This window comes from Nylanderia fulva, unplaced genomic scaffold (genome assembly GCF_048542155.1).
Source record: "Nylanderia fulva isolate GAGA-0341 unplaced genomic scaffold, ASM4854215v1 Scaffold35, whole genome shotgun sequence".
NCBI lineage: Eukaryota > Metazoa > Arthropoda > Insecta > Hymenoptera > Formicidae > Nylanderia > Nylanderia fulva.
The window spans coordinates 896,609-910,386 of NW_028190422.1; the positions used below are offsets into that span (position 1 = coordinate 896,609).

General features: G+C 42.0%; 2 protein-coding genes across 2 annotated transcripts in view; one reads left to right on the forward strand and one right to left on the reverse strand.

Annotated features, from left to right (window-relative positions):
* LOC114934946 (uncharacterized) overlaps positions 1 to 13,778 on the forward strand; it is a 65,918-nt gene that overhangs the window by 43,025 nt on the left and 9,115 nt on the right. The window lies entirely within an intron of this gene.
* LOC114934945 (uncharacterized) overlaps positions 1 to 13,778 on the reverse strand; it is a 76,421-nt gene that overhangs the window by 12,163 nt on the left and 50,480 nt on the right. Inside the window, exons 10-11 of the mRNA XM_029307660.2 lie at positions 8,561 to 8,728; positions 8,140 to 8,216 (exon numbers count right to left, since the gene is read on the reverse strand). Of these exons, the coding sequence (XP_029163493.1) occupies positions 8,140 to 8,216; positions 8,561 to 8,728 (245 nt within the window). The remainder of the gene's footprint in view (positions 1 to 8,139; positions 8,217 to 8,560; positions 8,729 to 13,778) is intronic.

Here is a 13,778-nt window from a genome sequence, read left to right on the forward strand (position 1 = left end):
ACGACAGGAGAGTTTAATAAATGACGCTGCAATGATATTTTTCAAAGGCTATGTCTCTTTCGATTTGGAATTAGTATAACGACGAATAGGTACATTCATATTTTATAAAACTCGGAAAACATTGATTTTCGGATTCTCTCAATAAGAAAATTAATTTTGATGATAAAAACTTGAAAACATTGATTTAATTGTTAATTTTTCAAGTGCAAAGTAATTTTATTTTTTACAGAAAACATGTGAATCGTCGGAATAAAATTTATGTTTCGAAAGGAATTCTCGAAGATAATTTCCTACATATACCTACGGAAAAGAGATCGAATAAATTGACAGAAAGGGAAGAGATGAGAAAGCTACTTTGAAATCACTGGGAGATTTACGACTAACAACGGCACCTCCCTTTCTCCTTCAACAATGAGCGAGCTGTCGTCGCTCTACGAATCTCGAAATGAGATTTCGTGATGACGCGGAACAAAGAAAAGAGAGAATTTTACCCCAAAAAAAAGAAGGGTTGCTCCGAGTGTCTTTCAGAACGGTATATCGGGTGAAAATTTCCATAAAAGAGGAAAGACAGAAAGAAATTTCGGAAGAAGAAATTCCGCAGATTCTTCCTTCGACATGGAATGCTGTTAAGAATGAGATTAGAAGATAGATGAAAAAGAAAGTTAAAAAGACACAGGGAAGAGAAAGAAGCGGGGTCCAGAAATCGGGAGAAAAAACACCCCAAAAAAATAGAGAAAGAGATGGCACGAATCGGCGAACGGAAAGGAAAAGAATTGCAGAAAAGGAGAAGAAGTTAAGCGAGAGAGATAATAGGTGGACGAAGTGAGAAGCGGCGAGAAAGGGCTCAGGGGAAGAGAGCGAGTGTAACAGCGAAGAAATTAATAGCCATAAAATATGAATAGAAATTAGCAGGTTCGGGGTGGCGTGACGCGTTTACTCGCTCATTTCCTTTCGGCGCGTTGAAAAACAACAAGACAACACAAAATACGGTCGAGCCTGTAATTTACCCGGCTGCCGCCGAGCGGGTCGACCGACGCGCGATCGCCGCCGCTATAGCTTGGTGTGTAATACTGAACGAGTGTATAACACACACACACACACACACGAGAACGAACTCATACCAAGATACGAGAGGTTAACGCCGAGAAACGGAGCTCTAGATATAAGTAGAAGTGTGAGCGTATTATTATACACGCGCGATGTGTATGTATGCGAAGAAGAGAGAACCCGTGATGCTCGCAAGTCGAGCCATCATCGTCGTCGCACGGTAGGTATGGTAGGTAATGATCCGGTAATGACCCTGACGCCTCGGATAGTCGACCGAGCGTGTATACGTGCGTGTGTATGCGTCGGGACCTCTTTCTTCTTCCCGCGGGTATCCTCTCGGCGAACCCCCGGTCGGGCCTAAAAGTCCCGATGATGCACGGCGAGACCTTTGTTTTTGCGTTTTAAACGGCGGTTATTAGCTCCGTAGCAGCTACGGCCACTGATGCTGCCTGCCTCTCCACCTCTCGTGTCTCTCCCCTCCAGCTCTTCCCTCCTCTTCTTCGGCTTCTTCTTCTATGGAGTCCTCCTTCATCCTCGTCGGTCGCCCGTGCTCCGTCTTCCTCTGGCACTTTGATAATGCAGCCCGCTAATGGACTGGCAAGAGGAGGACTGGTGGTATCGGTCGGAGGTGTCTGCGTTGATGCTGGTAGTTGTGTCTCCCGAGGAGAAGGGGAGAGAAGACCGAGCGAGAGACGGAGTAGAGAGACTTTGCGAGGGATGGTGAAGAAGAGTGGAGAAGGAGAAGAGGGCCAGAGCGGCAGCGGTAATGACAGGCCGTCCGCTCTCGAAGCTAATATAGATGAATGCCCTGCCCTCCTTGCTCTCCGGAACCTCGGGGAACGTGGAATCGCTCTCTTTCTTCGCCGTTTCTTTCTATTTCCTCGACGAGCTCCGAGACGCTGAAGCGATCGAAACTGAGCGCGAATAGCGACGAAATCTGTCAAGTGCGGCAAGCAAAGACTCGTACGTCTTTCCTCGCTTTAAGACTCCATTTAATGAATCTCGATTTCGGAGTAGGACATTTCATTGAAACGTTACGCAATATTTGGATGGAACGAGATCTTGATAAGATGTTGATGAAGGAATCGAACCTGTTTACGCACACCAACGATTTAAATGCGCGATCCCTCGCGCGTGCAAGTATAATAGCGCGTACAACCTCGCGCCATTTGGTCTTAACGACTTCACCTAAACCTAAACCATCAATCTGGACATCGCGAGGCAGCATCCTCCTCGGCCGCCATCGCTGTACCTGGCGATACCCGGCTGATGTTTTCGCGACGTTGACGCGGCGGTGCGCGCGCGAACACGTACGCGAAGAGGGCCGAACCGAGAGGGAAAGAAAGAGAAAGAGGGCCGGAGGGGCATCTATCTATCAGCGCCGGCGTGAAGTGGGCGGGTGCATGCGCCGTATTGCTCCGTACGGCCGCTCTCTCATTAACTCCGGACGCCGCCTGAGCGGAGCATCCGTGCGCGGCCGACGTAAAGGCGACTGCCGGCGTTCCTCGAAGAGGACGACCGCTCGATCTTTCGCGCCCGTACGTGCTTATCTAAAGCGACCGCGGCAACGACCGGTGTCATCGGCTGATGGAGAACGCGAAACAATTCTGACTTTTGCAGATTTTCCCAACACCAGAAATTCATTTTTCCCCGCATTTTTTAGTATTATTTTTGCCATATATATCATTTGCATATAATCATTTTAATGTTAAATCATGGAATCCTTGAGATATTTTTGTTAACGATGAAAAGGTTCGGGAGTTAAAAAGAGAAAAATTTTAATCAATTATACAATCTGCATTATATACAAACATGTCACTATAAACTATTTGAATAATCACCTTTCTTATTTATATCATATCAAATTTTTTAGTTTTGTCTCTATCAAATATTGAAATCAAATAACACGACGATGAAAATATAAATTAACGAAAAAAATTTCACATTATTGCGACAAATGTAGAATAATGTGAAAAAATACAGATAAATAGTAAAATTTCCTGACTTTTTCCCTGCCCGGTTTTCCAGATGTCCCTGACCGTTAGACACCTTGTCAAATCCCCAGAAAATTGATTTATTTTTTCTCTTTCATTTAAGACATGATATCGCCAGCCAGTCATTTGGATGATCTAGAAACGAAAGATTGATGAAAGAGATTGCTAAGATTATTAAACAATGTATCTACTAACTGCATACACAGGTCATGAATTTATAAATTAATATATGATTATACACAATGAATTAACAACTTATCAATTATGGGATATACCTAAAAATTGTTATGATGCGTACACAAATAATTATTTGAACAAACTAATAATTGAACTTGGAAGATTTGCAAATTTCTATATAGTATATCTTTGTCGAAATGAACGAATAACTGGATAACAGTGTAGGGAACTGATAAAGGACTTGTTCCAAATTAGTTATGCGATAACGCGATCGCGTTTGGAGTGATCTTCGCCTATATCGATAATTTCTGATCAGAGCTACGCGTACTATATAGTTAGCGCGAGCGTTTCTGAACTAACAAAGTTGGGATCCCAGGCGGGCACTCCCAAGTGCCAAGAGCGACAGTGTTATCGCCAAAGTGTTACTGACCCTGGGAGATTTTATCGACGGTCCCACGGTAGTCTATCTATCGAGCGAGCTTTACGGGGACGTTTCCACGTGTAGCAATTTCGGAAAACGATGGGGGCGGTTCTTCGATGGGAAGGTATCGATATAGTGCTGGGGAGACTCAATATAACTCGACTCTCTCATTCTCTACGCAATATCGGAATGCAAAGCGAGAGCAAATCGACTTTTCGAGAGATGGAGCGAACGAGTCTTAGAATGACGGTGCAGGATTTTAGGCGGCCTGCATGCGCCTGTTAGGCAGGTGCTGATTTGGGGAGGATCGTGATGTGGCAGTGATTCCGGGGTGAGATCACGCTCGCGGAATCCGCAACCGAGACGCAGATCATTAAAATATACACATATACGCATTCATATACATATATGTATATATATATGCACGCTTTACATTATTGCCTGACTCGCCGTGAAATCGCTCTGGTGAAACAAATTAAGCTAAACGCATATGCAAACATTGTCGATCGGCAATCAAGACGAAATGACATAGTTATTGGAAAATTGATGATCAAACGAATAAAAGAAATTTTGAATTCAGGAAAAAGTCACCTAAAAGTATAATAAATGACGTATGTCACAATTCAAAGATTCAAGAATATAACAATGAACCAAGAATAAAAAAAGATTTCTTGTTTACTAAAAAGTCCGAGAAATGAAAAGCAAAGAATAATTGCAAACTTAAATATATACTCGTTCTCTCTCTCTCTCTCGAGTCTTGGAAACAGATAAATTCATCGCAACCTCCGGTATTTACATCCTGCGATCCTCGAGAGTCGCGTTTTCCGTTTGCGGAGCCACCTACGCACGTCTCTTTTTAATAGACAAGTAGCATAAATTCGCTCTGATATATGGCCAGGGCGATAGCGCTCGTACATGAAAATATCGCACGAGCGGCTCGATCCATCACAGAACTGCCTTCTTCCGCGCCATGCGCGATCGTCCGAGCATATTCGCGAGCGCGGGAGAGAGGAGATGGCGCGCTTCGGCTATTAATAATCATAAACGAGAAGTTCGCGTGTTTTTGCCGCTCTCGCGCGATGCAATTTTTTCACAACCGGTCTCGCAAAAGAAACAAAGGGGGCTCGAAGGGAGAAAGTTGGAACAACGATTTGATGCGCGCATACTTCTCGACAATAAATGCTGCGCCGCATCTCTTCGCTCCTCGATAATATCCGTTTCAAGGGCGAAGCAGGCGCGACGGGACGTCGCTGAAATCGGTCCGTAATTAAAAGCCGCCTTTATCGTCGTCTCTGGCGACGATGGTTTTTTCTCCCGACACTTCTTATTCAACTTATTCTCTCGTCGCCGCCGGACCTGCGACTTCCCTCCTCGTCGCGGTTATCGGGCCGTTCTCGGCCTCATTTAATAAGTAAGAACGACACAACGTACCGGTAGCCAGGCGCGCATCGGCGCGCGAGCACGCCCATTAAATTGTTAACGGCGGCGACTCGCGGCGATCTCTCGGGATCGCGATTCAAGGTTTTATGCAAATCGACCCGTGTACACACGGCGTGTTCGCGAATCGATAACGGCCACTCAATAAAGTCGTCGTCCCTCCCTAATGCGAATTCTTCACTTCCTCTCGCGCCCCCTATTCGTATTCATCCCTTTCTCTCTCTTCCGATCTTTTTTTTTTCATTTCGATTTTATTGCATAATTTTTTAGGGAATTATGTGCATTCACAAAAAATGAGAGATTAAAGTTTGGACTTGAAAGTCGCAAGAATTCGTTTATAATTTACGATTCTGAATTAAGCGTTCGAGATTTAGTATCCAAGTTTTTCGGAGTATATAGACTCTGGAGAATTAATAACTGAGAATTAAGACTTATGTGTAGATAAATTTTTCCGTTCGAAATTATTCTATTTAAATCATCGATGTTATCCGAAATATATATTGAGAATGCGTTCTCGGAGAATTAAGTTGTGGGGCTTAGGTGTTAATAAATTACATCTTTCTCCATCTCTTTCTCCATCTTCGTCCTTCCGTTCTCGATTGCTCTCATTTTTTTTTAGTTTTGTTGGTTCTTTTCGCCGCTTTAGCGATCGCCGATCGCGAGACTATCGCGAGACCTGTCGTGAGACACCTGCTCCGCGAGAGGCGAAGCGCAATTAAATTGTTTATCCGATCGTAATGAGGCGGTAATCGTGACACTTAAATGCGCCGTTAAATACCGCTGTTAGCGAATTTCCTGGATTTTTCAAAGTCCGTTCCGACTAAAAAAAAAAAAAAATACAGAAAAAAAAACACGCGTGACTTTAATTGCGCGAATTACGGGCGACGATGTTCTGAAATATGAGCTAATTAATCGCGAACGACGCCGAGGGCGAAAAACGGAGGTACACGCTTCGCGGGACCCGGGAGTTTTCGTGAAAGTGGCATCCACCGCTGGACCAGCTGCGATCACGTGCAAATTGGAAGAGGCGTGACGAGAGAGTCCTGCCTCGGTTAACGCGTTCCTTTAATATATTTCTGAGAATCGGTGGGCGGGAGCGAGAGAGCGCCAGACGGTTTTTCGTAAAATATGGTACCGAATCGCTCCAAGACGCGCGCGACCGCAGATCCCTGTATGCTTCTTCTCTCGGGGGCGAGCTAATCAATTTTTAAACGTAAAGCTGCGGCTGGAAGTCGAACATAAAACTCTCGATCTTGATACGGTGGCGTAGTTTATAACATAGTACGAGGAGATGTGTCCTACATCCTTGTACTTGTCGAGTTGCTGTACGTAAAATTAATCGAGTGTATCCATGCTAATTTTATTAATTTTATATTTTATTACATTTCTATATGTGTCTATAAATTATTCGATATTACGCGATATGTATATTTTAAAGTTATTCTGGCTGTAAAAATTTCCTAAGATCTTCGCGCTGTTTTAAATGTTTACATATTATTATCTTCTCTTCTTTGCCACCAATAGAGCAATTTAAATATTTCATTTATATTTCAAGATCTTGGAATTAATTATAAGATTTTAAATTGATTATATAAATCTTTCTACGTCCGCTTAAAGAGAGATTCTACGATTCAAAAGTCCAAATGTCCTGCTGAATTATACCATTAAACGTTATCAGGTGAAAAATATATACACTTTTCCATGCAAGATAGCTCGACGACGAGAGATAAGCAACGATAATCGATTAATCATAGCCAGCAGTTAATATCACGTCGACATTAACGTTGATCCCGGAATGACTGCAGCGTTGAACGAAAAGGGTATACGTACGCATGTAGATAGATAAATATATTTTTCTGTCACGCATATGTATCCGCCTCAGTCATAAACACGCAGAGAGGAGAAAGAGAGAGAGAGAGACTGGGATGCATGACCAGGGCAGGTGCGTCGTCATTCATGCAGATAGATGATCGAGGATAACTCGAAATCAGCCACGTGCGTGAGCCCTTTTTGACGTCGAGCGAGCGCTCGATTTCGAGCATTCGGCGTTTAACATTATTGTAAATTTCCGCCCCAAACGTGAGAGATCTAAGCGATAAATTCAGTCGGCGCGATTAAGGTGCCGACGTTCTAATGAGATGTAATGACCGCCCGTGACGCTACGATCGAGGAGAGTTGCGTGTCGATAGGTCAACTCTCGCAATGCAAGACGCGAGGCAAAAAGCCAGCCGGAAGGTCGAATAAAAACCTGTCACGGAAATGTCGAAATAATAGTCGAAATACGCGACGTGTTTAATTATAAAAAAGGGTTTACTTTTATTTTTTATTGATATCTCTCTCTCTCTCTCCCTCTCTCTCTTTATATATATATATATATATATATTTGAGTAGTATTAGTAAGAAGTAGAAAGCGAGCTCTTCCTTATAATTAAACAGCAATTTTAGCAGCGGTCAATAATTAGCCTTTATCGCGTGTCGGACCTTTTTCCGTCCAATCTCGCAATTTCGTTCAAAGTGTTTTCGAGGGCAATTAGAGATCTGAGATAATTCGCGCGAGAAGAAATCGAGGAAATCGTCGGTCCGGATGACGTATGCGCTGACACTCTAATCGCGTTTTAATTAACCCCTTCCAGTAAGGACGTCGACGCCGTGCCGACATGGGAGTTATAGATATTTCATTCGAAAATATAGGTTTTAATTTAGCGGCCGCTCGATCAACGTCCGGACGTTATAAATGGGCGCTATGATTGCTCGTTACACCACTATGCAGAAAAGCGTTTTGCCGGGATACGAAACGCCAGTGCGAGCAGAGTGAGAGAGACGAACGGTGCAGACAGATTAGCTACTAGCTGAAGAGCATATTTTAATCGAGTTTTGTGAATTATTATTCGATCGGCTACCGATACGATGTCGACGCGAATAATTATACGAGTCTCGAAGTCGGAAACTTATAATCCAATCTCCCCCTTTCAACCACGATTCAAATCTAGATATATCCAAGAAAATATTTGCTGTCGTGTTTCTCATAGGAACATCAAGTATCGAAAGTATATATGTACTCACCTTTCGTAGTCGGTGAGTCTCGACGAATCCCTAAAACCTTTGGCGAACGGATTACTATCGATCTTCAGTCTCGTTATCTGCAAATTTACATGTTACTCTGTTAAGTTCAACACTCTTGGATACTGTTCTTCTAATAATACAATTCCAGTTTTGCATAAGAAAAGATTAAATTAAAATAAAATAAATTCAAACGACTCGTTGTTACATAATTTACCACTTTCTTAGAATTTAAATAATTAAAAAATAAAACATGTTCCTCTCCATTCGACGCGGAATAAAAATCTCTTTCTACAGGAAATGAACGATGTAAAATATTTCTCTCAAGATTCTTGATCTCGAGAATATTACGCTTTCAATCCCGCTAGATTCGGCCTGCCGAGTTAACGTTATACATAAATCGACTGTTATATTCCGCACTCACCAGCTGATTCTGATACGCCGTGACGGCGGTGAAAATGGCCTCCGGGAAGATAAACGTCTTGTGCTCCTCCTTCTGGAGGTCGCTGATGTGCAGGCCGTTGTCGTCGTTGTGTCGACAGCGGACCAAGTGTATCCTCGGCTGATACCTGTGCATCGAGTTTAGCACGATCTGCAACAACAACGAGATCCAGCCCGCTCGATTATTCGCGTTTCTCCAACTTGGAAAATTAAGGCCGAAAAATTGATTCCGCTTCTCTTAATGAATTCCGCACATATAGTCGCGCAGGCGCGAACGCGACACGCCCAATAATAATAAAGTGTACGATTATCGTCGCGATCGGCGACGATGTTTTCGCACGAAACGCGCGCCTTAAGTCGACGATTATCGCAAGTTATCGCGCGGTTATTTAGCGTATGTGTCTCTGTATCTAATTGCGAGTTAACATATTTCGTTTCCGAGAGCGGACACTCCACTTATCGCAGATTAACACCGCGAAAAAGTAGCTCACTCTTATACCTTATTCTTGATTTTTATGCTCTTACGAATGGATCCACGAATGGTCCGCACAGTGTAATCTCTCGAATATATGAGTATGAGAGCTAATAAATACAGAGATCGACAAAAATTTATAACAATGTTGTAATCGTTATCGAATCTCAAGGCGATGTTATCCTTGACGAAAATTTGTTTCCAATTGGATCTCGATAACACGAAGGAAGATTTGCATAAAATTAAACGGAGAGAATTTCGCGAAACTTTATTCGAAACTCCTCGGGTCTTTATTATGAAAAAATCGATTTCAGATTCAACATTTGTGACAGAAGTGGAATCGCCTCGTTGCCCAGGTTTTTCCGGGGTACAATTCTGTATCGCTCTCGGAAGTCGCGTAGATGGGCGGGTTAAAGTTTCAAGCGGGAATCCCACTCTTTTGCAGAGAGAAAGAGAGAGAACCCTGTCGCAGGTAGATACTGCAGATAGCGCGCGACGCGACGACCAGGGTGAAGAGAGAGAAAGAGAGAGAGAGAGTCCCGCGTATCGATTTCCTGTCCGAAACAATGTGCCGCGACGAAACAAATTCCCCGCGACGGTATCATCATGTAACGCGTGCGCATCTCCCATGCTGGCTCCCACATTCTCTCACAACCTTGCCGTTTTCGGAAGCAATCTGCGCGACAAGACGTACAGGGTGATCAAGATCAGGGATAGGACGAGGAGATAGAAGAGGAGGATATAGGACGCTACGGATTAGAATTAACTCCGTAAGAGAGAGAGAGAGAGAGAGAAGTAATGGAGCATTGGCGATAAAATACGTCTGGTTATGTCCCACGAAATGTCAAAATTTAATTAAAAGGAATGGACAGGTTAATTAGGCGCCACGCGCGATAATTAATGTGCAACATTTTTTTTTTTTTTTTTAGAATTAATCGTAGATTTATTCGAACGTTTCGGTCTTCGTATTAGACCATCTTGACAATCAGTAAATATATATGTGATATTGAATTAATAAATAAATTAGAATGATAAAAAATTGAATTAATAAGAATAAATACAAGCTGTATAAAAAAATGAACAAAAAATTAGAAGCTGATATTCTTTTACTTATACAGACGCAAAGCAGATGTATTACTCAAAGAATCATCAGAGATGATAGAGACCGGACTGTTAATTACAGAAATCAAGCAAAATGGTCGGACGACGAGGTCGAGCTCGTTAGCATACGTCGGGAATGATCCTAGAATGAGATGGAGAGATGATACGAGAGCGAGAAAGAGAGAAATGAAGAGAGTGTGATGCGGTAGCCGGACTTATATATTATCGCTAATATGAAATATAGAGGCGGCTGTGCGGCGCCGCAACTGTTGAGACTTAACGGCTGCAGGTGGCCTGAGAGAAGAGAGAGTCTCTCTTTGGGCATTTCGGGCCCTTCTCGCCAGTCCTGACTTTTAAGTCCCGTTTCTGTGACCGGCTTCGATCCTCTCTAACGCACACACACACGTGTAAGAATGCGATCGTATATACGAATGTTTATACGATTGTACGTATGAATATATTTTACATCCGTTTTCTGATAAATTTATATACATCTATCCGATTAGATAATTTATTTTGATGAGCAACCGATCTGAAAACTTGATTATCTTGATTTCCTGACGACACGTGTATACAAATTCGACTTTTTATCAGAAGTTAATCTTATTTGCGACTGTGATTTTCTGTTGTCGACGAGTAGATATTCTCTTAAGAAGGAAAATAATCGATTTTGTCTCCGATTTTATCATTCGACACATTTACAATTCTGTAATCTACGAGCGATTATTAAGTTTTATTTTGTTCTTATTATATGTTATAACACAAGTTGTGCGCCTTCGACGTATTTATTTTGTCCATCATATCGCGGAGAATGCGGGAGAAGACGACGCCCCATGCGGGCGCACATTTTCTTCCAGAGAATTGTGTCCAAGGAGTTTATGGCATATTGTAGATTACGATCGTAAGGACAAATATGTGTTTCGTCGATGGGACACGTCCTCACCACGCGATCATCCACGCGCTCGAGATACAAATACATAAATAGCCACGATATTACATTGAAGAAACTGGCATCGAAACACGGGGGATGATTTACGATACGCAGCCGACAGCTGAATAAAAGTGTCTTTCCACCGATTAAACTTAATTTTCTCATAAAGAAGTGAGAAACACACCTGGAGCATACATAACGATAATTATGCTATATTTTCAAGTACTTTACGAGCCAATGAAAAGAATTTCGTTCTCACTAAGCTCGAGCATGCAGAAATTCAATAGAATATAACAAGATTTTAAAAAATTGAGATCCCAAAAATTAGAATATTCAAAAACTGCACACTTTTCATGTTTAAAAAAATTCAGACTAATCTAATTATAAAAAAAGCTACACTTTATTAAAAAATAAGATTAAATGATGCATAAGATATTTCATGATTTATGAATTTTAAATCTCTATCTGACTAAACTCCATGTATCAAGAAAGAATGTTGTTTTACGAGAAGAACTCTGTTTTTCCGCATCACCGGTTACTTAGAAAAAAACGTTTCGTAGAAAAAAACGTATCCTAGAAAAAAAAAAGATCACGCTTTGCGTGCGACGCAAACACCTTTTTCCGTTCAATCGATTAGAGTCCATTTGTAATAATTAGCCGCGAAAGGCTACCGAGAAACCGATCCGCTCTCCAACGTGATTTGCATGTGGCGATTTATCAAACATCGCGTCATCCAAGTAATACATGTTGATAGCGGCATTACATGCACGATTTATTGGTATTTTTATTCTTACGCTCGGTAGATAGCAATCACGGCGGAATGCCAAGTCGAACGAACGTTAATCCAAGTCTCAATTAATACAAACGTGTTTCCATTAGATATGATACTGTAGATATAGTGAAATCCATCCAATCGCGACTTTTGCAGCAAAAGTCAAAATTTAAATATCCTTACGAATGAAAAAGAAATCACTCACAGCGGGGATTCCATTTAAAAAGCAGAATATAATTTAAGATAATTTAAATACCAAAATCTATAATAAAATCCAATGATATAAGAGATCCGAAGAGTCTGACAAATCAAAATTTTTGACGGTTCGAAAAGACGCGAAAAGAAAATTAAAGACCTTGAGTAATTAATCCAAAGATTTAAAACAGTTTTACCTATCTGTAGAAGCAATTGACTGGAAATTCTAGAAGCGCGATCAGAAATATGATTTCGAAAATGATTCCACGATTGAGATTACAGATTTAATTCAGATTATCACGAAAAATGCAAAGCGCCGAAAACTGATACGACAGCTGGAGACGAAAATTTCTGATCATTTCGTACGGAATAAATGAGGGACGAAATCCCACGAAGGAGCGTTTTACATTTAACAACTGTAATCTCTTCCAAGAGTGCTCACTTTGTCGGTAATTTTGCATTAATATCACACGCGATTCGTGCAAATCGTACAACCACGGTGGGGAGAAACAAACCTGCGCCCTTTGGTTATTTCTCTCTTTTATTTTTTCCCCTTTTTCTTTCTCTCTCTCTCTCTCTCGCGAGCATTAAACCAGTTTCAAAAATATCGCTGGCAATCTCGCGGCCGAAAAACAAACGTCACATTACGATGTTTGGAAGGAATATGCACACATATATGCATGGCCTGAATGTTCGCAAAAGCGAGTTCGCTTATGTCGGAAATCTTTTATTTCTCTTTTTTCCTGCTCTTTCTTGTTCTCTCTCTCTCTCTCTCTTTCCCTCGTGAACATTCGGAGCAAGTCACGGATTATCCGGATCTACACAGGTATTTACAATGTGAGCGTATATAATTACGCAAAGGCCAGGAATTATAGGCGTATTAATTAAATGACCCAGGGGCGTAATTGAACGAGGCTTGGAGAGGTGTCCGGTGCCACTTCATTGATTATAATGCACATTAAATTCGCGTGGTTTCGCAAATCGCGCCCTATCGCGCGTTTCAGAATTCTCCATCGACGATTTCCTTCTCTTTGCCATATATACATGCATATTCCTTCTTTTTATTTAAGCCAAACGTTAATTGTAAGAATATCATGCAAAGAGACATTTCTTATTTGTACCTACATATGTCAATTTGAAAAAAAAATACATTAATTAAAGATAATATAATCGGAAGAAAAAAGAAGAAACTCTCGTCAATTCCCGGATGCTATAAGATAAGCTTACGATAAGAGGGAAAAAATGAAGAAATAATACGGGCGAGCGTAATGAAGCTTGAGAAAAAACGACGTGTATCGTTCGCGAGGCGTTGGATGGAATAATGTTTCCGGCGAATTAAGATCCGAATTTAATTCCACTACCGCGCGCGCACGCGGGAGATAACTGGCTTCCAGCGAAGATGCCGAGAAGTCGTTTCCAAGGTAGCAGCTTTATGGCGAGGCAAGGCGATCGCGTTGCCGGGATCCCCGGGTGTTCCTATTCGTTTTCTGCAATGCGTTCTCGCTGCTGCATACATGCGGGACAACCCACCGCAACCTGTCAAGACTCCACAATCCGCACTGCTCTCCACTGTCGGTATACAATGCATATCCGTGTATGTGTGTCGCGTACGCGCATGTATGCGTGCACCGTATGTAAACGCGCGCAGGAGAGTAGCGAGACACATGTTAAAATGCGCGCGCGATGTGCATTCATATAACTTTTCGTTTAATTTATCAACCCCGCCGTTT